Source organism: Hakea prostrata, chromosome 4 (genome assembly GCF_041222555.1).
Source record: "Hakea prostrata isolate BN-2017 chromosome 4, UWA_Hpros_2, whole genome shotgun sequence".
Taxonomy (NCBI): Eukaryota; Viridiplantae; Streptophyta; class Magnoliopsida; order Proteales; family Proteaceae; genus Hakea; species Hakea prostrata.
This window is the reverse complement of record NC_142603.1, coordinates 8290930-8318598: the sequence shown is the minus strand read 5'-3', so window position 1 is coordinate 8318598 and position 27669 is coordinate 8290930. Positions and strand designations below refer to the sequence as shown.

The 27669-nt window shown below is 36.9% G+C and overlaps 1 protein-coding gene across 1 annotated transcript; it reads right to left on the bottom strand.

Moving 5' to 3' along the window:
- Positions 1 to 5825: 5825 nt before the first annotated feature.
- On the bottom strand, positions 5826 to 8537 carry LOC149017607 (inositol oxygenase 1-like). Its single transcript, XM_089151932.1, has 11 exons — positions 8282 to 8537; positions 8062 to 8164; positions 7600 to 7681; positions 7290 to 7494; positions 7140 to 7199; positions 6991 to 7043; positions 6761 to 6883; positions 6592 to 6661; positions 6385 to 6463; positions 6214 to 6295; positions 5826 to 6122 (listed from the first exon to the last, which is right to left on the bottom strand). Exons 1-11 carry the CDS (start codon positions 8310 to 8312, stop codon positions 6096 to 6098), a joined length of 915 nt encoding a protein of 304 aa, XP_089008058.1. The 5' UTR covers positions 8313 to 8537; the 3' UTR covers positions 5826 to 6095.
- Positions 8538 to 27669: the final 19132 nt, after the last annotated feature.

The following is a 27669-nucleotide window of genomic DNA, read 5'->3' as shown; positions in this document are numbered from 1 at the left end:
ACCAAGTCATGTTTTGGTTCCATGCACCCAACAACTCAAATTTCCAACATTTTTTTTCCTTTCTACAATGCTATCATAGACTCAGCATCAAAACCAAGAAAAAAATATCTTAAAAAAACTTGAATTAGCCAAACCTTAACCGTCTGGCAACCTTCTTCTGAACCTCTTTCCTTTCTTTCTTTCAGAACTTGACGACCAAACAAAAACCATAAATTTTTTTTTCCCAGTCACTCTTCTCAGCAATGATCTCAACTAGATCGTTGTCACCTTTTTTTTTTTTTTTTTCCTTTTTCTTTTTCATGATCATCGATCAGTCTATCAAAGCCTTCTTCATTTTCCTGGCATTGTTCCTCTCCTTCCTGAATCTTTGCACGCCTCTAGCAATAATCCAACAAACCTTGCTCTGATACTACTTGTTGGGGATACAGATGCACAACCATGAATGAAGAAAAAACACAAGTAAAATATACAAAAGGAATTTAACGTGGTTCAACAAAATCCTACGTACCTACGTCCACTAGAGAGAAGAAGTTCCACTATTTTCAGAAACCTCACACCACTCTCACATGTCACAAAGTGTTACCCCTTTGCTTGCCCCCAATTCCTATCCTTGAGATGGGTTCCCCAATCCCTTACAAGGATTGATTCATCTAGGTTATCCCACAGAGACTATTTATAGGGAAACCTAAAATCGTACTTTTCATATAATTACAATTTTAACCCCACACAATTAATTATCTCAAAACCTTAGTCCAACTATAAATACAACCTAATTATAATTATATGGACCGCAAAGTGCAAGACACCCAAGCCCAACAATGCTGCATTTGGGTAGCTGCTTGGGTAGATGTGCTTTTGTAGGTCCATTGCATGCTTAGTGAAAAAACCATTTCCTTTCTGAGTTATGCATTTTGTCTTTTAGATGTTTTCTTTTGGGGGGGGGGGTAAATGAGTCAGCTATTGAGGAGTCGTGGTACCTTTAACATTGTTGATTGGAAAAAAAATTGTAGTTTTAGATTTTTTCCAACGGGGAGGTGTTTTGTTCAATTTTTGTGCATCTCAATTTGAAGAATTCAGTTACAGAGAGTTAATTAGTTTCCTTATCTTTATAGGTATTTGCATGTACTTTTCCCAAAAAAAAAAGAATATGTATTAGCATGCACTAGGTATTTTTCCATGTGGGCTTGTTGTCACAGAAAAAATATAGAGAAAATTACATATTGCACACTTTAATGGGACTAAAAGGGACTAAAACAAAATTTTAAGTTGCACGCTTTAGTGTCCTAAATTACATATTGCACACTTTCAAAATTACAAGTTGCACATTCATAACATTACATCTAATATCTATTAAGCCATGAGTAAAATGACAATATTACCCTCATTAGTTTAAAATGACATAACTATCCCATTTAAACCTTCTCATATCCAACCCTTAAGGGCCTGTTTGGTTACATGAGTCTGGAGATTTCAAATCTATGGAGTCATAATTTATAAAATTAACTGTTTGGTTAACCGAAAATGCAAAATGAAATCTATGCATTCATCTGTGATTTTTGTGAATGTGCAAATGTTTTAGCATTTTCATAGTAGAGATGAAATCTCTGGATTTCACCTTATACCTATAAATCTACAGATTCACGTTTATAATGTAAAAAAATGAATCTCTAGATTTCATGAATCTAGAGATTTTCACAACCAAACGGGTATAAATCTCACATTCATGAATCCAGAGATTTCAAATCTCCGGATTCATGTAACCAAACAGGCCCTAAGTGGGTGAAGGGAAAATCCCTTCACCCATCTTCTACCTACATTCTGCCAAAAATTGCATGGCCACTGTCGTCGCAGGAAACCACCCCAACCCCTCGCCGGAAATCACCCACTTCTTTCATCCTTGAAAACAAGTGATGCCATTGTTGTTATTTTGATAATGCATAGGGGAAATGACACGAGCTATCCCGCGAAAACACACTCCATTTAGCTCTCTTTGCCCCAAAAGAAAAAGGAAAAAAAAAGGTCTTCTTAGTCCAAGGTGAGTTCCATCTAAAGCCCTTTTAGTTTGTGTTCAATAGAAAATTAACCCTTATTGTTGCTCTCAATCTCATAGGTCTTTCTTTTTCATTTGTTTACTTAACTTATTGAAGGAGGTTTCAACTCTATTTCACAAGAATTTTGATATTTGGTTGTTACTGCTGATCTTGGGATTTCTTGGTTCAATTTATTGTCTAATCGTTCTCATTCTTGATTCCCAACTTATTATTCGAAATAGCTTTTTGGAAGACTCTGTCTTTTATGATCCTTGATTCGGATCCCTAGATCGTTGGATATGGAGATAGGAAAGCTTATGTTTTTTCAATTAGAGATTTGTTCTCAGATTTAAGTGTAATTTCTAGCATTTCCAAAACTAAAAATACTAGATCTCTTGTTGCCTTTGACAGCACCATCATTGAATGATGGAGGACCCCGGCGTTGAAGTTCGGATTTAATGAAACCATGATTAGAAGTGCGAGTAGCTTGTCGTGGAATGATGGTGGAATTTAGCATCCAAAGACCAAAGACCAAAGAAATAGAGGAGAAGGAAGATGATTGTTGACATCGTGGAATATAAGAAGACAATAATGAGCATTAACTGGAGTGACCCCTCTGTATGGCCATTTTCTAGATTTACGAGAAAAACAAGAATGATGAACGAAGAGAGAGAGAGAGGGGGTGATTTCCAGGAGTGAGGGGGATTCTGGTAGGGGTGAGGGTGGTGGTCAGTGGCAGGGGAGGGGTTGGGGTGGTTTCTGGGATAGTGGAGGGCAATTTTTGACGAGGTGTAGGTAGAAAATGGGTGATGGGATATGAGAGGGTTTAAATAGGGGTAGTTATGTCATTTGAATATAAAATATTGTCATTTTACTCATGATTTAACGGAATATTGGATGGAATGTTAGGAGTGTGCAATATGTAATTTAGGGCACAAATGCATGCAACTCAAAGTTTAAGCCCCACTAAAGCATACAATCTGTAATTACTCAAGAATATATCAAGAAAGAGAAAAGGGTATAGATGCCCATCTAACAACTTTGAGGAACTCAAGTGATCTGTCGATTGAATAACCTAAGCATCCAAGTCCTCTCCACTTAGGCGGGTTGTCCACCCATCCTCCCACATAGTGGGACTGAAACAAGCTTAACGCTTGCTTCTTGTACACAGGCAAGTCCATGTATGATGGGTGAGAGAATGGGAGAAAGGGGGGTTGGGTTGAGAGGATTTGCACTCCATAACACGAATGAAAACCCCTAGGTGCACAATATCTAGTTGGAGTCAAAGAAGGTGACCTTGATGTAGCTAGAGACAACAACTACTAATTAAGGACCACTTCTAATTTAATCTGGATGGTAATGTCATTCGTGTTGCAACAATTAACCAAAAATTATTAAGAGGTTATACATCCTTAAGTACACTCTAAGCATTCTTGCTTTTGATGGGCATTGGCATCTCCGACTTGATTGGACCAAGGGACTACAGTTTCACTTTTATCATACAAGCGTCTATCAATTGAGGGATCTAAATACTAGGCAATCCCACTTCACAAAAGGTTCCAAGTTTGATAGCCCTGTCAAAGTTTATCTCGCTTTAGAAAGAAAGAAACATGACTGACTTTACCTTCGCAAGCTTTCTCTTGCCTGACGATGTCTAGGGCTTCTAGAGTGTCCCATAATATGATCCCACACCAGTTGATATGTATCCATATTAGATTATAGTACAATTTGATACTAGTTGATATCTCTCCATAGTAGATACAAGCAATACCATACATATTCGATAGTCAATATATTGGATTGTACTAAAATGCTATTAAAAAAAAAAAAAAACAGAAAGAAAGAAGAAAGATTGTACTAAAATGCATTAGCTAGTATGATTCAATACTTAATACGTTGTTATTGATACCGATGTTTTAAATCTTGTTGACAGCTCTTTTGAGTGGATTTTGGCTGAGAGTTGCCAATCAAACCGTTTCAAGCCTATAAAGCCAGTTCATGCTGAGCAAACCAGAAGTGCCAATCAGGCCAAACTTGGGCTAAGACGAAACCTGGAAAAAAAATTGCGACAACAGGTTCTAAAGAGTATCGATTTGTTTTCGTTCTTCTAGGTTTCAATGCAAAATGCATTGATTAATGGCTGCTGAAGATGTGTCCGATCTGTTGCAGAGCACTGATTTAAAGAAGTACAATGTGGTTTTGATCAAGGAGATCCTAAAGCTCCAGGGATAGACACTGATTTTTAGATAAGAATTTCACAAGACAAGACTTTCAAAGATCTCTTATGAATGAAAGAAAGTCCAATTAATAGAGTAAACCCAAAGGAGTTTCTATTGAATAATTCCAGAGGAAAAGTACTCGGAATGAAGACATTAGCAAGTTCATCACCATCTTTCGGCGAACTCGATAACAAGTAAGCAGAGAAAGACTTTTGCTTTCTCCGTTCTTCTACGATGAATCAAATGGGTTTCTTGTAATTTGCAAATGGCGTCTCCAATATCCATGAACCAAGTCAAAATAGATTTTTAGAAGAAAATTGAGAGTAAGTTGAGAGGTATATGATCGCATTATCCTTGGTTGTTTTAAAAATATATTTTCGTTTTGCTTACATTTCTAATCCTCAGTGAATTTTATTTTGTTAGGTTGGGAGCAGCACAATATCGATATGAATGAACGCGATGATGGGGGACGATAGATCGGCTTCATCGAACGAGCTTTGTGCTTCACAAATAATCTCAACCCATCACAGTTGGCAGTTCACAGGTAAGCCTGCTTTCTAGCTTCCTACTGTACTTGCTCATTATATGCTTGGGAAAATTCCTCAATAAGGTCAGCTTCATCAGTCTCTTCGTTAGAATCTGGATAAGGGGTTAGGTAGAATAGCCAATACGTACAGGGCATTAGGGGTCGGAATCCACTGTTTTCTTTGCGCAATTAGATGTCATCGTATTCGAGTTATGTCAGTGTCTTTAACCTCATTCCCTTTGTTGGCTATTTGGCTTAAAACGTTGAGTTCTAATTAATCAAATGGAAATTAAGAATGTTGGGATCTTAATTTTTTAATTTTTCAATTGAGGTTCGTACCTTCATTTATATCCTGTTAAGGAGGTGATGTTGAGGAGTCTGCGATACAATGTCTGGCAGTCTCATGTAAGCGCTTCATTGTTCAATGTCTGGCTTTTCCGGGTACGTGTTCTGATAATTTTTTTTTCTCCTTTTAGGGTTGGATGGTGGTGAGGTTAGGACTTGAGGGGGAACCTTTTGTTTAATAAGCACTTAAGTTACTTGATTTCCTGCGTAGTTTATTGATCATTCTATTGAGATGCGAGTTCTGGGTTTCTGCAATAGGTTCATGTTTTGCGATCCTTTATTTACATGTATTATTGAGTATTAATGCAATCCTTTCTCAGTTTTCCAAATTGTGACTTTTTTGGTTTCTTATCCTTCATGTAGTGTCACCACTCGTTATGAATTTCTGATTGCTGTCATAGTTCAACTGTTATGTTGGTCAGGTCGTTGCTAGAATTGATTCTAACAATGTAATAGTTTGGGTGAAAACCTGAAGCGCAACCATCATATCCTGCTTTTTCAATTGGAGGTAGATCAGACGGGCAAGTGGATTGTGCTTATGAGCATCCTCTTAATGTGGAAAATGGTTTTGAATGTGAAATTGATCTTGCATTGTTGACTGATTTAGTGAAATCCATCCTTTTGTTTTCAGAAAAATTAATATTGATTAGTAATTCCTTTAACAACTAATATCAGGAACACTTATATGTTGCTGTATGTCTAGACAATGAGAAGCAGTGTAGCAGAAAATGGATAAATAGATATGAGTAATTTACAATGAAATTATAGCGTGTTATTATTGCTCACAACTCATCCACATATAGGAGAGCAAACAACAACACTTATTGACATTCTAATTAAAGAAAGAAATCAAAGAAAAAAAGAAGATAATACATCCACAGCTCTTCATTATGGCCTCCATCTGTTCAATCAGCTTTGCTTTGCATTCTGGCCATTATCTGCTGAATCAACCTTTCAAAGCTGAAGCATCAACCCTCACCATCTTAGCTTAGCCGGAAAGTACTGCAACCACATTCATCTAATTAAGGACAAGCACGGGAGGGCAAATGACAAAGAAAAAACCAGGTGAAACTAGAAATTAGGTGAAGCTCACCTTTTCAATGAGGGATAGATAGTAAGGCTTGACTTTCTCAACATCAACCCGCACATTACTTTTACTGTAAAGATCATATTTGCTGCAAAAATATGAAAACCAGTCAAATTAACAATGCTCAAACTTGAAGGCTTTCTTTTTTTATTATTTTTTGGGTAGGAGATATCTTACTTAAAGATGTGAAGCCATTTAAGATTCTCAGCATCTTCTTCATTCATCAGGTGTTTATATGCTCCAGATTTATGTAAAGCTGCAAAAAGACAGGTTGAAAATTCTTTCTCAATCAAATGGATCATTAGAAAAAGTAAATATGTTTCTAATTAAATAACAGAATTTATGTTTGTAATTAAATAACAGAATTTAACCTAAAGTACTTACGATAGAAGGAATGGTATCGAACTATGAACAGTGCAGCTGAAGGTAGAGTTGCCTTATTCTCCTTAGCTACCTATAGAGGTTATAGATTTAGTTAGTTTTTACCATTTTCCTCACGATCTAGTGTTGTAGTAGAGTTTAGATCCAATCTAAATGATCATAGAGAGAATACCAAGTACATATAATCATCATGTCCCCATGACATCATCACATTGTTTAGACCACATCCTTCAGAGTATATTCCATTCTTAGTGTTGTAGGCAGGATTGTGGTGGTCTGGATTGTCCTTGAAATACTGTATTAACAACAGGCAAAAAGGATTTCAGATAAGTTCATGTTTAGTTATCTGCTTCTAACTACATAAAAAGCAGCAGTTCTATACTGTAACGTGATATGATATACCTTGTGATGAACAATTGATTCATCAAAAGCACATCCAACAGGGAATGTGTCCCCTGTAACATTGACATTATGAGAAATTTGAAACATCAAAAGCAGGACTATTTCCATGTACACTTGAAATGCCCTTCATAAGCAGATTTGACTCTTACCCACAACAGCCCATTGAGGAAGTTCTCCAAACCTAGGGTGGAGAAGCACCTTTCCAAGATCTGAAAACCGCACAAGAACATGGTGATTAGATAGATATAGAGAGCGCGAGGGTAGATACCATGAGAGATTATGGGCAGGAGGGTAGATACCATGGATGAGGCCTGTCAAGTGCAACCAATCTTCATCAGGGTAGTCTTTCCTGATTGCTTCAGCAGTTTGAAGCAGGTGTTCAATTTGAGGCTCATCCAAATCAGGGTCACTTTCATCCACAAACTCATTGAGAAGTTCACAACATTCCCATATGCTCATCTCTACCCTATCCAGCTTACCATACTCTTTTCTCATCTTCTTCACCTGAATCCAGACAAAGTAAAATCATAGATATTGAAAACTATTCTTTTTCAATTTTAAAACTCTGAAGCAGGAATCAGACAATTAATTGTAAAAATATGAGCTTACAAAGTCCACTGTTTGGTGGATGTGATTCTGTCTGTAAAATTCCTCCACACCCTTTTTCCTTTCACTTTCAGCATCATAATCCCTGTTAAACCCATTTTTCAAAGAAATATATTAACAAGAAGAAGAAGAAGCCTTTTTTCCAACTAAACTGGGTCGGCTAATTTCAAATAAATATACAAAACTCAAAAAAAAATTCCATTCCCTTTCGGCTTCCTAATCCCCTGTTTTGATAATACAAAAATCAGATTAGTGAATCTGAAGCACCAGCTTTCAATACAGCAAAGCTAAGCCCAAGGGATTAAATTGCTCTTCTGGGGCCTCTGGGCTCAGGTCAGCCTAAGTCCATCCGAAAAATTAAGTTGTTGGATGCTATTTAATGAGGCCCATGTCAGAAAATAAAAAATTTCCTCTTCCTTTTGTTCTTTTTGCTGGTAAATTGAAAACCTTCGTCTTGAGAAATACCTGAAGGTGTGACCAAATGTGTTGGATTCGGGCATCACAAATCCACCATCAAGCACCAATTCATTGGTCTCTTCATTGATCTTCTTTTCATGTTCTTCGGCACCTGCAAAAAAAATTTAGAAACAGATCTCATGGGGTATTTTTTTTTTCTTCCTTTCTTTCTTTCTACCGATTAATGATTAAAATTGTTTTATCTAATAAAATCTGATAAAAATCTTACCTGCTTGGGGCTGTTCGACAATGACCGTCATTTTCCTGACAGCAAAACAAAGCGGAGAACAGGAGAGAACAAAGCAGAATCGCAAAGAAACTAGAGAATAATAAAAAAAGATAAGATAGAGAAAGGAATGATGAAAAGTGGGTGTGAAGAGTACAATAGAAATGGGAGTGATATTTATAGGTAGACCAACAGTCCTTCCTTGGAAATTGGAAAGAATTTGAGTCCTCCCTTAAAGATTCTCATGTCTATCTCCATTTCCATCTTTATTACATTGAAGGAGTCAAAGATTTAGACCTTAACAATCGGTTTCTCGAAGCTGGGTAAATTTAATATCGGAAACATACAATGCCATTGGTTGTTTTGGATAAACTTTTGTTTGCCGCACAATGTGAGTATCTTCTCGTGTCGTTCTCGAATAGCAATGATTAAGATTTCTCCAAAACTTTTGTTCTGGAGATCTAATGATTATGATTTCTCTTGTGCTTGTAACTGCAGCCGTTGATCTCCTAGATACTTTGTACGGTCAGGAAGAGATCGTTTATCTTTCGAACAGGTTATCCTAAATCGCCTTTGTCCTAAGGTTAGAGAAAAAATAATCGTATTGGACGAAAAAAAAAAAGGAGAAAACATAATCGCAATCGCTATCTGACGTGGTAGCGTTGACCGAGTCAATAGTGGCGTGGATTAGTAATCCACAAATCACTGACATTTACCCATAAGGTCATAACTGCCCTTATACTGCAGATTTTTTCAGGGGTATTTTAATCTTTTGACTCTGACGCTGCAGTTTGATAGCTTAGATACGGCATTTGTGGGCCCCACATGACGTGGCATCTAGTCAGTGACGATGAGATGTCCCTTTGAAAACCACCCTTCCTTTGAAGGATTTTGTTGTCTGTTTCCCCGAAGGTTATAACTTATACGTCATGTTTAGGTGTCAAGTGTAACTGCAAGTTGTGAGTCCTTAAGAGTAAAATGGGAAAATATTTCATGCGTAAGTGCAAATCTGTCAAAAGATTTCACGGTATTCAGCGTGACACGTCATCGTAGTGTAACCCACCTTATCATAGATGTCGGCTTCCTTACAATATCTTCTGTAGGCCCACCGTGAAGAAGAGGATCATTGGGTATATCGTGGGGCTATCATTTCGAGAAGATTGTCGTATTTGTCGCCGCACATTAGATTCGTCTTACTGTTCAGTTTCCACGTTAGATGCCAATCCAGCGGCTAAGGTGGAGCTTTCGTTTTCTGGTAGTTGACTAAGAAACAGGGATGATTATTTTGTACGTTTTTTTATTGGCGTTGCAGCCACTTTGGAGACTCAAGGCTCGAGTTTTAGTACGACACGTTCAATTAAGATAGTGTTGCATTGAGACTTTGGTCGAAATTTTAATTTTGGTTTTTTGAAAAATAAGCAATTAAGATGAAAAAATTGACCAAGATTTGGATGCGATTGAAATCCCGTAACTGTAAATTCAATGTTGAGTGCTGAAGCAAAATGTAAGATTCAATTTAAATTTTAATCTTGGTCGTTGGATTTAGATTTTGGTCAAAATTTAAATTTTAATCGTTGAAAAATAAGTGATTAAGATAAAAAAAATTGATTAAGATCTCGATCGGACGGTAGAAATTTCTTAACTGAATAATCGTGTAAATTAAATGTTCAGTAGTGAAACAAAATGTAAGATTCAATGATCCGTTAGGTGTCCAGCATCAATCATAAGTTTGGTGAAAGGTGTCGTAACTGTAGAGCGCGTCAGTCGCAGTGTCAAATAAAGAAAGGCCATGAGGAAAGGTGTCAAAGAGGCTCATGTGGTTTGTTCACTTTATGACTTCAGCCCATGTGGTTTGTATAATTTTGGGGTTCTGTTTTTCTCTTTAGGACAAGAAATCTTGTCATAGCTACCGCAGTTTTATGAGATGTTTTATTGAGATTTGAGTGTTTTACATGAGCTTCCTCCGTTTTCATTGAAAATAAGGTGTATCTCCTTTAAAATTAAAATCTTGCAAATGTCTTTTTTATTGTTAACCCGTTACTTTGGACTATTAAAGAATTTTAATATGACCATATTACTCTCAAATGTGGTAAAATACTATAATATCATCGTTTGGACTTCTTACTTTCAAAATCATAACACCTCACTACTCACAGTCATGGTGGGAGATCTCGCGAGATATCTCGTTTTTACACAATGGCGAGACGAGATGGAGGTCGAGATCTGCGAGTTGGGATATCTCGCTCGAGATCTCGCCATATCTCGCCATATCTCGTATATCTCGCCATATCTCGCCCTGGATCTCGCTGGAACTCTTAATTTTTGCCTTTTTTTGTGGATTTTGGCTGAATTTTCACTTGCAACTACTCTTAGCACATCTACAACAAGGAAGATCAATCATTCTCTACTTGTCTTATGAATTTATGATTTAATGACTTATATAGAACTTCTAATGGTTGTATAATTATTTTATTCTTGAAAATTGAGATTATGATACTCATATGGATGGAATTTTGATAACATTTAAGTTAGTTGATGCATTTGATATACTTGCTTTTCATTTATATGCTTTAAAAGTTCTATATTACATGTTGTATAACATTGCATTCCCTAATCCTACTACATTTCGGTTTCATACTATGGGTAGACTTAGAAATCATACTAGGGTTGTTTCTAACAAATCCAAGGCCACCAACGTGTTCAAAAGGCCTTAAATAAGCTAAATACCAAGTTTCAACCCAATTGGGACCCTAAAACCCACAGAGATGGGCCACCGAGTTGACGCCAAAAAATTGTATATCTCGACCGAGATCTCACCGAGATGGTCGAGATCTCTCTTTTTCAAGGTGGCGAGATCTCTCTCGAGAGCGAGATCTTCTACCATGCTCACAGTTACTCACGATGCCACATAATCTGTCATCACCATTGCCAACCACCAAAGGAACATTTGAGGAGAAGCAATGTGTACCAAACTTGCATTTTTTTCTTCTTCTAATCCTGCAACGTTTCTTCTCCTCCTTCTCCTACAACATTTCAATAAGGAAAGGTTTGGTTTTAATATTACTTAAGTTTATATTCGATTTTATGTTGGTCTAATGTTGTTGATCTGATTTTAATCTAGTTTTTCTTGTAGATTTCATATTCCTTGTCTTTTCAACCAACTCTGAAGACATTTTTCTTACATGGCTGAATACTTTTACCAGTTACCTTGTCTCTGCTTTCCAAGTCTACCTTTTTAGAATCATATATGAATTTAATTCGGTTGCAAGATACAATTGATGCCTTGCAGGGCTGTTTTGGGCAGTGTTAGTGATTACTGTGCTCATCATGCTTATCGTTTTGTGATGATTGTGAAAGAGCCCAAGATCAAGCATTAAGTCCCTGAGACAAGCGCATGGACCCAGTGCACATCCATTCTATTCTTGAAAGTGTTCATGAGATAGATAACGATGTTGTATTCAGAGTTTTAATCCTGCAGCAAGTTTAAATTGTTTCAACTCTGAAGATGCACAAGAAAATGCCTTTAGATTCATATATAAATATAATTGTATCACTTCCAGCTTTTTGTCAGTGTGCATGGATTTGTTACCCAACCTCTCTGTACTAAAATGGTCAAAGGGTGATTGTGTTCAACCCGATGTTGAAACCATAATATTGAAGCGTAAATGATTTAGGCTCTTTTTGGTATCAATTCTCATTCTCTATTATGCCTATTTAAAAGAAATAAATAAAAGAATTGATTATTGGTCAATAATGAAAACTGGTTTGGTGAATTTTTTTGAAAATAAATTATGGAATGAAAAATAAGTTTGGTGTAAAAATAAAAAATTATTGAAAATAATAGTGAGCAAGCGATAAAAGAGGGAAAAAGTATAATTTTTATAAAAAATATGTATTGATTATTTTACTCTCATCTTAATACAAAATTTTAAGTAAACTTCTACATAAATGAAAAGAATGAAATTCTCACCATAATCCATAATAGACAAAAAGTTCATTATGGATTTTAGAAGTTTTTCTATTATTTTAAATAAAAATAAAACTGATAATAGATGCCAAACAACTTAAAATAATGAAAATTTTTCATAATTGAAAATGATAATTGATACCAAAAAGAGCCTTAGTTACGTTGCAACTATTCATCAACAACTTAGTCTATAGATTAATGGATTTTGTGACATAGGCATTGGTGTTCACATGACTGGTTAGCTCATAAGCTGATCTCTTAGCTAAAAGATGGAAGATACTCCCACAAAATCTTTATAAGCTAAAAAGTACTTGGAGCTAAGAAAAAATTGCAGGGAAGAGAATGCTTCACATCGATTGTTGGGGAAGAAGAAGAAGAAAATTGCAGGGATGAAATCATTTAAATTGAAACCCAAACTTCCCTTGTTCCAGTGACGTTTAGGCCAACTTCCCTTGTTCCAGTGACGTTTAGGCCAAATTCAATTGTTTCGTAAACAAACTCTTCATCACTGGGGGATTATGGTTCATTGAAACATCAGAAAACACTGGACGAAATTTGTAGTTTTTTGGTTAAGGAATTCTTCTATTGTTGCAGAATTTTATAAATATATATACAAGCATTTGTTTTAAATAAAGGGAGGACATATGCAGATGGGTTAAAATTGATGGATATATGAGATGATCACTGTAATCCTTGTTTTTTAATCATTGTATCTTGCTGATGCGTCCAAAAATCCACTCAGCCTTGAAATTCTTGGGGAATGACTTGCAAAATAAAGTTAGACGTGGCCCTAACTTGGAGTCGGGAGGCCACCTCTAAAGGCTAAGTTAGTAGTTGGAACACCACAGAGCTCTGACAAGTTGCAGAGCTTAATTGAGAGACAGAATGGAAGAAGAACGATTGAGTTACCTAGTACGAGCGTAGGTTATTTGTTTATATAAGTTTTACCTCATTTGTTTATATAAGTTTTACCTCTGATTCTCGATCGTTGGATGAGTTCATGATCCTTCTTGGTGGCCGTCCGATTGTAGGGTTTTACCTTTTTTCTCAAGGTTAGAAGCGGTTTCCATGATTAACATGATCGACCTAAGTCCTCATGGTGGTTGTAACTGTATATAACTCAATCACGTATCTCGAATTTCTCGAGATCATGTTTATCCTTGGAACCATTGGGTTCCTTCCTCATCACGCTACCATGATGCCCAAACCTGACCATGATGAACGAACTCGATCGTGATGACCGAACCTGACCATGAGGTCGGACCGTCTTCGACCAGGGTCAAAGACTGAACCGAAGATAAACTTGGTCCAGTAATATTTTATCCACAACACTTGAAATCATGAATTAAATTTATCTATGATTTAGAAAAGGAAGATTTGGAAAGCATAGACAAGGTAATTGGTTGCAGTATTCATCCATCATCTATGTCAGAAAAAGTTTTCTTCACTATAGATTTAGAATTGGTAAAAAGAACTTAACCAGCAATACTAGATTAAAATCATATCAACTGCATTAAACCAATATATAATCGAATATAAAATGAAAAAACTACACCTTTTCTTATTGAATTGCAGGAGAAGTACAAGAAAAAACAATGAGAGGAAGAAGAAGAATAAACGTTGAGGGGAAGAAGAAGAAGAAAATTGCAGGTGAAATTCCTACGCACTGCTTCTCCCGATGATGCTCGTCTGGTGGTGGGTTTTAATGGACTGTGGTGACGATGGATGATGAGTAAGACAAGAGCTGTCGTGAGTTTTTATGAGGAACCAGGGGATATAGCTTTGAAAATAAAAAGTTTAAATCTAGGCATTATACTCAGTTTAAAATATTTGAGGATAATACTGTCATATTAAAATTCTTTAACGGTTCTAGGTAATGGTGTTAAAGGTCAATGGGGTGTTTGCAAGGTTCTGAATTTAGAGGAGTTGTACTCTGTTTCTTGTGAAAATAGAGGGGCTTCATGTAAAAAACTCTTGAGATTTTTATCACAGCTATCGCAGTCTTATGAGATTTTTATATTATTGACCCAATAAGGAGGATCCGTTGAGAATACGCTCAAATATGGGTAAGATTGCTGTAATCATGAATTTTGATTAGGGGTGTAAATGGATAACCGAAATCTGCTTCCGAATTCGCATTCGCATCCGTTTAGAGGTATCCGAATCCGTCCGATTATTAATAGGATGCGGATATGGTATACCCCTTTCTTACCGAATATTATCCATCCGATAAAATTATCCGATTGAGTTACTTATTTAGATTTATTATTCTTATTTTTATAAATTTTGCCTACGATATGTGACTATTTTTCTAGATTTTCTACTAAAATAGTACCAAAGTTGTTAAATTCTTAAATTTCAAACCTAACCCTCACAATAAAAAGGTAAAGATGTAAACAGGTAGTCAAAAACTTGTATTCAATCTATATTCATGTCCATTTAGAAGAATCTATTTAAGAAAATAATTATCTGATTATCATCCGAATCCGATAGAATCCGTCTGAAAACCGATATGATATTATCCGAATCCGTCCGAATATAATATGATGCGGATATGGATATACCACTATCCGATCCGAATCCGGTCCGTTTACACCCCTAATTTTGATGAAACTGAAAACTACAAATGACACGCGTTTCAAATATTTCTCAAGTAACTCCAACTTTTAAGTACACCTCATAAATGTTGCCTCAAATGTAATTGGGTTGCTTCACTGCTAAACACAAAGACAACAGAAAAAGAGAGGAGGCAAATTCATTGTTAAAAAATAGATCAAGTGAGTTTATATGGAGCTAAAAAAGCTACAGGTGAGAAGGTAAGCACCTCTCTTTGTGAGGGAACTTCAATAGGTTACTTGCTTCAATAGGTTACTTTTTCACAACGGCTTAGTTCGAATCTAGGTATCCCTCGACTATCTGGATTTAGGCTTTCCCGTTTTACTCCAGAAATTAACCACCTCTTTTTTGCTGATGATTGCATGATTTTCCCCCCTACATCTAGTTATAATGCATCAAAGATTAATGTTTTGTTGCAAGATTATGAACAAGTCTCTGGCCTTCACATCAATCTGAAAAAGTCTGCTATCCTGTTTAGTTCCAAAACCCCTCATGACATCCGGACTGATATAGTCTCTGCAATTGATATTAAAGAGGTCAATTCTCATGGAAGCTATCTAGGTCTTCCTTCTTCTATTGGAAAATCTAAAGTGCAGACTTTCTCTTTTATTTTGAAATGTCTAGATTCTAAATTATCTGGGTAGAAGGAGAAATTACTTTCTTATGCAGGGAAGGAGATTCTAATCAAAGCAGTAGCATTTTCTCTTCCTGTCTATGCTATGTCGTGTTTTCTCATACCCAATGAAATCTGCAAACAAATGAATCAAAGGATTTGCCAATTTTGGTGGAAAAATGACCAAGGAAGGGGCATTCATTGGGTAAAATGGGAAACCCTGTGCAAGGGCAAAAGAGATGGAGGTTTGGGATTTAGGGATGTACACTGTTTTAACAAAGCTCTCCTTGCCAAACAAAGTTAGAGACTCTTAACCAACCCAAACTCTTTATGGGCCCAGGTGATGCATGCAAAATACATTAAAGATATTCTATTTTTTGAATGTTGTGCCCCAAATAATTGTTCATGGGGTTGAAGAAGTATATTGTCTGGAAGGGATATTCTTCGACAAGGCATTATTAGGCAAGTGGGTAATGGTGCTAATGTGCATATTTTTAAGGACCCATGGCTTCCCTCTTTGCCTTTTCATGGTATTAGTAGTGCATCTCTAGGACATAGTCCAATTTGGGTGCAAGAGCTTATTGATTGGGACACTTGCCATTAGAATTTACCATTACTTTAGTCTCTATTCTCTTCAGGTGAAGTTCAAGCCATTTTATCAATCCCTATATTGTCTCCTGATACTCTAGACTCTTGGATCTGGCACAAAATAAAAGATGGTAAGTTCATTGTGAAGTCTGCTTATTATCAATGTTTAGCTATGGCTGATGACCAAGGTAATGTCGCTTCTTCTTCCTCCTCTTCAATGTATTGGAAAATGATTTGGCAGATTCCTACTCTTCCAAAGATTAAACAATTTTTGTGGCGATCCTCATATGAGGCTCTTGCAATTGGAAGCTCCCTCTTCTTGAGGAATGTTTCACTTACCCCATTGTGTCTTATATGTGATCATGGTTCGGAGAATGTATGTCATGCCTTGTTTTTTTGTCATCATGCTAAGGAGTGTTGGAGACTATCTCCCCTCCGTATTAATACATCTAATTTTATAGGGACAAATTTATTTGATTGGATGGATTTTATCAAAATAAAATTCATTGGTTATGACAATTTAACCCTAGTGAATCAAATGTGGAGTGCATTAGCTTGGTGTATATGGAATAGTAGGAATGCAGTACTTTTTAGAGGGATTGATGCCTCTATTATGCATACAATGATTACTTTTTAATTTATATGTGCAGATATACAATCTCATATTATGGAATTCCAAAGGACTCATGGGGAACCTTATCCAAGGCCTAGTCATAACATTTCTGAAGAATTTGGTCTTTTTCAGATTTTTGTTGATGGATCCTGAGATAGTACTTCAAACAAAAGCGGCAGAGGGTGCATCATGTGGGATTATAATGGTGGCTTGTAGCGGCACAAAGCAGATGTGGACATAGTGCTTCAACAACCTTAGTCGAACTTGAAGCCATTAGAGATGGCATTATTCTGGGCTCTTCTCTAGGAGCTGTTGATTTGCATATTCACTCGGACTGCTTACCTGTTATTTGTGCTCTCCATGGTTTCCAATCTTCTTTAGATTGGATGTGTCTTAGTTTAATTGTAGATATGTTGAAGCGCTGTTCTTTCTTTACTAGGGATTCTTTTAGTTATATTCCTAGAGTTGGTAATGGTTTTGTTTTCCTTGCTGGGGGGGTTGTGGGGTTTCCCCCCCCCCCGGGGGGGGCCCCCCTTGTTCTTTGTGGTTCTTCCCGTTGTTGGCCTTCGGGGCTGTATGGTAACCATTCTGGCACACTAATTCTGTGCCCTTTGCCCGTTTTGGCAAGTGACCAAATCCTGTATGGTATACCCGGTTCGAATTTTTTGGATTCTTTGGTTCGACGAATGTGTGCCAAACCAGGTCCAATGGGCACACTTTGGGATTGTGTCGAGAAGCTCCAAATTGGAGCTCTCGCACAGTCATTCTTTACCATTTTGCGGGGCACAAATGAAGCCGTGACGCTGTTTAGGGTTATCGATGTAATTTCACGATAACCCTAAACAGCTCCTCAAAGCTCCTCCAACCTCCTCATCACTCTCGTCTCTCTGGCACTCGCTTGTCGTCGTCTCTCAACGGTCATCTCTCAACGGCACTTTGGTAGCCCTAGATAAGCCCTCTCGTCTCTCTCTTGTCTCTGTCCATCTCTCGCCTCTGTCGTCTCTCTCTGCTCTCTCTCGTCTCGCCGCACTCTCGCTTTTTCTATCTCACAAGGGTCATCTCTCAACGGTCGCCCTAGATTAGCCCTCTCGTCTCTATCTCGTCTCTCTCGTGTCTCTGTCCATCTCTCGACTCTGTCGTCTCTCTCTGCTCTCTCTCGTGTCTCTGTCCCTCCATCAACGGCATTTTGGCTTTGTATCGTCTCGCTTAAGAATCGGGTTGCTTGGACTCTCTCAAGTTTGTTTGCTTGCTTTGTATTGGAGGTTGAAGAAGAGCATCAACCGATTTCGCCAGAGGAGCCATCAACCGATTTCGCCATAAGAGGAGCCCTTGCATCCGTGGATCGCCCTCGCCCGTGGTATGTTTTTTGCCGTAATTTATCGAACTCTCCAAGTAATTTATCGAACTCGCAGATAGATTTAGATCGACCAAACTTAGTAGAATACTTACCCCCGATTCCATCCAAGAATCTCAAGAGAAGCTTCGCTTGTAATTGTTTCCACCTTTTCCTTCCATCTTCTTCTTCCAACAGTGCTTTTCTCATATATAGTCTCTTTCGTCTCTCTCTGCTCCCTCTCTCGTCTCGTATTGTCCGGAAGCCGAAAGAAGAAAAAAATAAACAGGGTGAGTGAAGGAGTGTAGCACATCATCTCTAGCGGTGCGGTGCTTTAGGGTAGCTCGGATGGATACATATTATATGCAGCAGCACCTCATGCGGATGCAACCCATGATGGCAGCCTATAACCCCAAAGCAACGTCACCACCGATCACATTCAACTATTCTCTCAACTCTTCCTGTCTCTCGCTTTTTCATTTTTCCCCCTCCAATACTTCGTAAGTTGCTAGTGGAAGTTCGTATTTTGGTTTTCTCACAACCCTCTCCCCTCTTTACATGTGTTCATAAGCTTTGTTTCGTAGTATCCGGGTAATGATGTTCCTTAGCTTGTTCAAATGTTTTCTTCTTGTTCATTCATTTTCTGTTGCTCTATGCTTCTATTTTTCATTTCTCCGAACCGGGTTTGAGCTTCTATTTTCGTACATAGAAATATGGATGCGTTTTGAGGGTCTCGTAGCTCTTCCTATTGGTTCTTATGTGTGATTATTTATTTGTATTATTAGGATGTTGATGGATGAAGTAGAACCTCTTCTCTCCATGCTTTGTCGATTATATTCCTTATTTGTTTATTTTATTTTTCTCATTGATCTCTTTACCGAGAGGATATTCTACTTTTTATGTTTACATAATAGAATGATGGAGGACAGTTGAAAAATAGGATTGTGGGTTACCTTCCCTCATAATTTTATTCTATGTTTATTTGTTGATACCAAATGCAGATTGGATCTCTGTCTTTGATGCTTCTTTACTTAATAATTCTGATTTTTGTGCATTCTCTCGCATCTGTGCCTTGTTTTTCTTCTTTATCTTGATGCTTGTTTTGGGGTGTGTGTGTAAGTTGGAAGTTGTTTGCAACTTCTGCTACCGCTTTGATGAACTTCCAAACTTAGTAGAATACTTACTCCCTGATTCCATCCAAGAATCTCAAGAGAAGCTTCGCTTGTATGTACTTGACCTTTTCCTTCCATCTTCTTCTATTTCATAGTCGTTATTTCTTTGTATTTATTTGACTGTTTTTCTCGAATACGGTGATCGGGCGTGATTTCCTTCCATCTTCTTCGCTTGTATTTCGCTTGTGTCACTCGAGTCCTTGTCGCCGCAAGCCGAAGCCGTCTCGCAACCCGGTTCTTGGGGAGAGTCCGAAGCGACAATACAAGTTTCTCCTCCGAGAAGGTGAGTGATTTGGGATTTTTAAGAAAATAAAAAACCTTCTGCGTGGTTTCCAATTTTCCTCTTCCGTAATACAAGTTTCTCCTCCGAGAAGGTGACTTCTTCTTCTTCATCCTCATTTTCTCTAGAACCATCTCGCTAATCAAGTGCATCATGATAAACATATTGATTTAGTATTGAAAGCTTGATGGTGTTGCTTGCATAGAATAGAATTTCCATTTTAACTACCGACTTGCTTTGTATCTCCACTAGTTGAAGGGTTTTTCCTGGGTGGTCACCTATTTTTTGGTTTGATATAGCCAAGTTGTCATTCCTGCTCATTTCTTAAGCCATAAAAACTAAAATATGCTAAAACAAAATCCAACATGGTAGTTTTTATTCATCTGATATTTTCTTAAAAGATTCATACATTAGTTGGTATTAGCCCTTAGATGTTGAAAACTCGGAAAGTCGAGAGACCTGTGATCATCATTTGGTGCACTTCTTGGCTGATGGGCTAGCGTTAAACCTTGGCCTTGTCACTTGTGGACGAAGAGTAGAAAACCCCTTTTCCCTTCTCCTTTTTAATTGATGTTGCTACGCTTTGCTTTGGATTCCATTGTAGTAGTAACTCTTTCAAGCAACCCATGAAATAAAAAACAGCCCAGCATCTATTTATGGCTCTAATGGTCTAGTTTCAAGAATTTGGAAGGTTTCGTAGTGTGTCTCACAATACAAAAAACCCCAATTCAGGTTTGGAAAGAAGAAGAAAAGAAAGAAAGAAGAAAAAAAAGGTTCAAGTAATGAATACCCTTGGTTATTAGAATTTTGTCCGTGTTGGAGCTGTCTTCCGACTATATAAATTATGGTTCCTTTATATCTGTCTTTTATATGCGCTCTTGCCACTTGAATGGCTCTCATGAAGGGGGTGGCTGGGATTAAGGTATCAATGAAGAAAGGAACAAAATATTTTAAACAAGAGGGAAGCTGGAAAGGCGATCTGTTGACGAAGGCTTTCCGGGTTCCCTACGGTTTGTTTTTTTTCTTGTGGGGTTGGGGTTGAGAAGGGATTGGGGTTCGGTTTTGGTGCAAATGGCGGGACTCTGATTCTTGAATCGAAAAAGCCAACTTGTTCGGCAAATGGCCAACCGTAGGCTTTCCGGGTTCCTCGTGTCATCCTATTCACCCGAATATCAGCAATTTCTTCCGTATTATATTAACCTCCCTGTTAGAATCTATTCCTTTGTATTTTTAAAATTCAGAAAGTTGCAGGAAACTACCAAAAATATTAAGTTCCATACCGATAAAGGATTTTGATTCCCTTCATATGGATCCGAACTGTAGTTTGATTTTGTTGTCTCTATTTATTTGGTTTACATTTGCAGGTGTTTTTGTTGGACTAGAGAGATAATTCTGTTTCCCTATTTGCAGGCATTATACTTGATTACATATTACACTTGTCTAGAATATTGCCAGTATACATTTCATAGTCACTCTTAAGGGTGATGCTAGTTGCTACATTGTCATCATTATTGTGTTTTTCTTTGTTAATTTTCCTGCTTTTCTTCAAGATTACTTGCAACCCTTGGATGATGTAACCACTATGTTGACTGTTGAGTACCTCGAATGCATTTCCGGGTTTAATAAATTCTGCTTATTGATGCCATGGTCATGAAACGCGCATCATTATTCATCAACTAGGGGCTTAACAACTTGCTGACAATTGTTTGCTTGGACATGACTTGCAAATGAGTTTGACAAGCCATCTCGGCTGCTAGAAAGGCCCTCTCTATTTGGTGCTAGAAGAATTTTTCCATGTTCTTTGATTAACTTAATTAAGTTGATGTTGCTAGAATTAATTAAAATTTTCCATGTTCTTTTGTGGATCTCTAGCTCAATTGGTAGAGCACTTGGAACATGAACATGTTTCAAGAGATGGTGGTTCAAATCCACCAAGGTTCTTTTGATTCAATGATGAACTAGGATTTAAAAAAAAAGTGATAAATTAGGATCTAACCACACTGATTTTATGTGAGCACTTGTGTATGAATTGAACCAGTATATTTACGTATTTTAAATTATTTTATATTTATCTTTTTAAATATTTTATTAAAAAAATGTGCCCATTTTGGCACAGAAGTAGTATATAACATACAAGATTCTATGCCAAGTTGGGCCAGAGAAACGTGCCCATCTGTGTCCAACCATACAAGATTATGGCAACGATTCTGTGCCAAATTTGCCCACTTCAGCACAGAAGCATAAAAAGTGGATTCTGTGCTGAAGTGAGAATTTTGGCACAGAATGGTTACCATACAACCCCTAACTCTTTTCATTTAATATATTTGTCGCTTGTTTGTTTTGGCCAAAAAAAACAAGGAATGTACCTCTCTAATGACATTTCTCTATAGAGGGTCCGTAGTACCCGATGCACTAGAGTGATCCAATAGCCGAGAAGGGGCCTAGATGTGCCTACTACTACACCACACTACACTGATCGCTTCACTAGTTCTTTCAGGGGGTTTGGTGGGGAGGCCTTGACTTCAGAGAGACCATGGGAGAGTGGCTCTATGGACTTCACCAGTGCCCTACCCCCGAGTTGTACACTCCCTTCGTTCTACGAACCCTTGTTGATTCTAAACTTCGTTCACCAAGGAACCGGACTTTTGACGGGCCAGCCCTTTTTTATGCGCCGCTTTACCCTGGAAGGAAAATGAGCTTTGCCCTCTGGGTGCTAGGCGCTCCCGTGGTTCGCGAGAGGGCCATCTCCGTCGAGCCATTGCTTACGACCTTCTTTAGTATGGTGACCTCGTCCATTTGGGCTCGAAACACTTCCATGATTCCCTGTCCTTGGCCTTCCATCATGGTCCGCCTAACCATTAATCTTTCTCCAGAGAAGCCGCTCGAAATTTGTTAACTCAGTAATGAGCTTTTCAGATCAAGGCCCTAGACAAAATGAACTCTTCGGATCAAAGCTTATGAAGCATGAGCTATGCCCCAATGACCCAAGTCCCAGGTCATATATAGTAATACTAATATTAACTAGGGATAATTACTTTCCCCCTCTATACTTTGGTTTTATTACTAATTAAACATCATTCTTTATGAAATTACTATTGTTCCACCGTCACTTCTAACGATGTTAAGTTGCTGATAACATTGAATATGTAATGATTATTTTGCCCTTCATTAAAATTAAGAAATAAAAAATATGATATTATCCACATTTATAGAAACTATATCTAAATGCTAATTATATCCTTAAAATCTTATGTTTTAAATTTCAATTTTGGATTTAAAAGAGTACGAGTCATCTCCATTTTAAAATGTGATGAAGGACAAATCAAGAAAGTTTATAAATAAATTATATCTTGAGATCTTGCTACTTCATCTTTAACTCCATTAAAATGTGCATCATGATAAAGATGAACTATTTCATAGAATCTTGCCAATGACAGGTTACTAAAGGCTCAACTTTCCTAGGGGAGGTCTTGGGTTCGCACCTGTTCGGCGGCATTAATTATATATATATAAAATCTCCCTTGAGGAAGTAATCATGGTGCGCGTAAGCTGGCCCGGATGAACCTCATCCCAAAAAAAAAAAAAAAAAAAAAAAAAAAAAAAAACTATTTCATAGAATCATAGTATAAATTTAAGTCTTAATAATAGGAGTAATGATCTGGGAGAAAAGAAATGAATCTGTGTGTGCATGTTGTAATTTTTGAAATTTACACAAAAGAATAAAACAACAATGATTTCTGCTGAAGCGTGATTCTTATTAATGAGGGTCATACTATTGCATGTACTAAAAAATATAAATCATATATATTTTTAGATAAGATTCATCTTCAATGGAAACGTTGTCCTAAATTTTTTTCCTCTTTTGAGAATTTAATTCGGGGATTGGAGGGACCACACGTTTATGGTCGTTGAAACTCTCATGCTCTACATAAATTTTTACAATCACAATGATGGAAGTTTTACAAACAAATTAGCATATAAAATGCTAATTGATAGAAAATTTTGTAACGTGCACAATGGCTAGCATATATTAGATGATTTTCAATTTTTAACTTTGAATTAAATTTGATATTTCTTCATATTTAGTTTCTATTTTGAGTTTTATTTAATCATATTAGGTGGTTTTTTTTTAGGAAAGAAAAATCATATATTTCTTTTATTTGGTGGTTTTTTCTTAGGAAAGAAAATTGATTTAAGGTTAATTTTTTTCTTATAGTTAATTAAGGATAGTAGTGCTATAATTTGATAAAATGGTAAATAAGTAAAGAGATAATTTCAAGATAATTTTTAGAATTTTGAAAAAATATATATGCCATATCATCAATAAACCAATAGAGCTAACAATAGGGTGGCATTAGTAATTGTAGACAAAATTAAAGGTTGGATTAATAATTTAAAAAAGTATATGAGATATTGTAGTAATAAAATCAAAGTATAAGGAGACAACAATAATTATCTTTATTAACTAATATAAGTTATAGCTCCATTGCTTGGTCGGACTAGAGTCAAACCAGGCTCACATCGCATAGACGTTCAAACCATACTGCGTGGGTGTGGTCTTTACCACAACCGTTAGTAATATATGTTATTTTATATATAAAACAAATAATCAGCTCCTTATTATCTAATGTGGACTAAAGATTTAGTGACAAAAATCATGAGATGAAAAAAAATAAAATAAAACATATATTTACATTAGAATAATGCATGTAAGTTCTAAATATTTTTAACACAGTTTGCTAGAGAGTTTGCTCAGACATAAACATATTGAATGGATACACGCCGAGTCATTGTCCACAGTAAGTATTATATTTACCCTCATTATTTACAGCTTTCAAATATTGGGGACTCATCTGGCCAAGGTTTTCTACGAGACAGTAACATGGAGAGCAGACAGCAGTAGTAAGTAGTTATATGAATCTCTCAAATTAATAGATCATGACTAAGCACTGCAGAAAGGCCTCCCAAAGAGTACGTGCTGCTGAGAATAAACCTTGCTTCTACCACTGAGGTATCATAGGTTTCGAAAGGAATTCATTTGGGTGCTCTTCCACTGAATTGACTGTTCGTCAAGAAAGAGATTTTATAGGTGTCTTGCCCTTGTATGTTTAAACAGTTGCAAGGATGGAGACAAAGAAAATGGGTGAAAAGGGTATGTCTTCTCTGAGAATTTTAAAGAAGGAGCAGAGTTGTAAAGGATAAGCTTCTGAATTTAAATTTAAATTCAAATTCGTCGTAACCAACTCTATCATCAATAGATCTTACTCCAACTGATCAAGAAGAACTTCAGTTATGATTGAAATGTCAACAAGTTGTAGAGTTCTGATATAAACAAGTTATAATTCAGATTTATATATTAAAAATGTAATTCAAATAATATATATCCCATTCAGGAATTTATGTGTGGAAGAATTCTTTCAGTTGAGTTCCGTTTTAGACAAAATTTTAATTTGGTGTCAGTTTCTTAGCCAGCTAATCATTGTCTATGATCCTGACGACCTTCTGTTCTCACCACGATGAGCTTGTCTACTTCCTTCAGCTCCGCTACTGTTATGGCTTCCCCTTTGATTTCACCTTATAAAATCATTTATCTCCTACTCGTAAAACTTGATGGAAGCAACTATCTCCTCTGAAAATTGCAGTTTCTCCCCTTACTCCATGCACAAATCTTTATGGCTCTGTAAGATAGGACCAATCCGTCTACTCCTTAGACCATACCCAATCCCTCCACCACAACACCCATGCTTATCCCAGTTTCTAACCCTGTATATCAACAATGGTGAGAGGAGCAAACCAGGTTCATCCATATCGTCGCTACACTTTTTTTGATTCAAGGCTTGTGTTTTTTGTTTCAATGCTTGGCATCTGTTACTGTGTTTTTAACAATCTTTTCATTCCTACAATAGGTTCTATGCTTAATCCTGTTCAAGAAGAGAGGAAAGTTTGTTTTGTGTTAATTTCCTTTTCTTCAGTTAGTTACCTTAGGTGTTCTCTGAGTTTAAGAAAGGTTGTTTACTTAACCAAAACGTAAAGGGGCTTAGAGGTTGTTTCCTTAACCAATGCTGGTTATACCCAGGTAGCTTATCTCCTTCGGCGCAATTGAATAAGGCCGGCACCCGATTTCCCTAAAAGTTTTTTCTGTCCATCTCAAGAATTTTGATGGGTCTTTTTAGCTTTTAGGATGCATTTATGGCCCCACAATTAGGGGTGTCAATTTGCAATCCGAACCGTTAAAACCAAACCGAACCGGTCCGTTATAATCTAGATCGGCCCGAACCGAACCTTAATGGGCTGAGGGTGGCAGAGCCCGCACCAACCCGAACCCAAACCGCAACCTGTTATAACCCGTTTTACAACCCATTATATAGTTTAACATCAAATATTGTTTGAATCATCATATTACCACTAGGTAGTTGGTATAGACTATCAAAAAAAATTGAGCATGAATTCAAAGATCAAGTAGTCATTCTACTACTTATAAGAGACAATTAAAATGATCACAATTGAATGTGCAAAGTTTGTTAAATTAAATAAATATTTATCAAGAATGAGAATGTTGATTAAGTATGATTATATTTATCGAGAGGTATTTCTTTGGCATATCAACTAAATACCAACCCAAAAAAGAGACGGATTTCATAGAAGGGGGAAAAAATCAACATTATCACAAAACAAGAACCCAATTTCAAGACAATCAATCATAGCACAAATTAGAATTTAAAAGGGTTTTTTGGTTTGAATATTTGTTTCAGGACTAACCAGTGGAGCCTTAGGAATGAGCTTGCAATTTCTATGTTACTACTTATTATTTGAATTTTTGATTTCTACAAGGTGGGTAAGATTTCTACAACATGGAATGACTTTATTTTTTCATGAAAATTGATCAATAGCAATTTTGTTTTCTATAGAATTTTGGCTTTTGTTATAAGATGCTCTACTATTTATTTTGATTCTTTTCCTTGCATACTATAAATTATTAGCCCAAACCGTTAGTCAACCCTAACATAAACCGTTAGCCCAAACCGTTAGTTAGCCTGAACCCAAACCGCACCAAACCGAAACTGGCTCGAAACCGTTATTTTACTAATGGGCCGTGTTTGGGCTGAGTGTTTTTGAACCCAAAACCGTTAAGCCCAACCCGAAACCGCTCCAAACCGCACCGTTGACATCCTTACCCACAATATGGCTATGGGAAGAAAGTTTGGGTTTATCCTACACTCTTTCCTGTCTTTTGTCTCGGACCTAGTCATCTTAGGTGTTGAGCAAACTAACCTAAATCGCAATGGAATTTATACATGAAAGAAAGAAATCAAGCATGACTCAAGATGTTACTTGGTTCGGTCCGAAGACCTACATCCAAGGATGAGTTGAGCACTCAACAAGCTATGCAATCATCAAATAGCAAAGCAAGGTTACAACCCTAAATCATGAAGTGAATACTCTATACATGGACCAAGAGAGAATACACAAGACTTGGAATGACCACACCTGTAACCGTAGTCCAACCGAAGCTTATCTCCCTTCCTGCGCAAAGCCAAGAACACCACAGCCAGTGTCTTCAACGCATACAATAGCAGATGCTATTAAACCTCCATTAGAGCATCAATAAAGAAGAAGAAGATGTAGAACTCGATGTGCACAACTGAATCACCACACCCAGAACCGAGAGCCAAAAACCAGAGAAAACTTAGAGAGAGAGATGAGAGAATCGTGTAAAACCTTACAATGAATCGATGCCTTAAAAACCCCAAAACATGATATACAAACATAAGGCTGAAAAGACTACTTTGCCCCTCAAACTAATCCATAAGACAACCCCAGTCCTAAAACTATGAGAAAGGACAAGTATACCCCTGTATACATATACAACATTCTCCACCTTGACTCTGCTATTTTGATGATGCATAAACTTGAGAGTAAACACAAACCCATCAAATAAATATAAAAAGAAATGTAAAACAAACTATAGAGATAATAATTTTAACAAGTTTAAAACATACTTAAACTTATCAACAGGTACTACTTTAGTCATAATATCTGCAGGGTTAATAGAAGTATCTATTTTACATATATCAATTAAACCCTTAGCAATTATATCTCTAATAAAGTGCAACTTTACATCAACATGCTTTGTTCTTTCATGAAACACACTGTTCCTAGCAAGACACAAAGCACTCTAGGAATCACAATAAATAAGAGAACGCAAGTC

Coding starts and splice junctions, on each gene's coding strand:
- LOC149017607 (XM_089151932.1), bottom strand. CDS start 8,312: ATGACGGTCATTGTCGAACAGCCCCAAGCAG. Junction 7,200..7,289: donor CTTGACAGGCCTCATCCATG/GTATCTACCCTC, acceptor TGCGGTTTTCAG/ATCTTGGAAAGGTGCTTCTC. Junction 6,662..6,760: donor ATGATGATTATATGTACTTG/GTATTCTCTCTA, acceptor TAACCTCTATAG/GTAGCTAAGGAGAATAAGGC.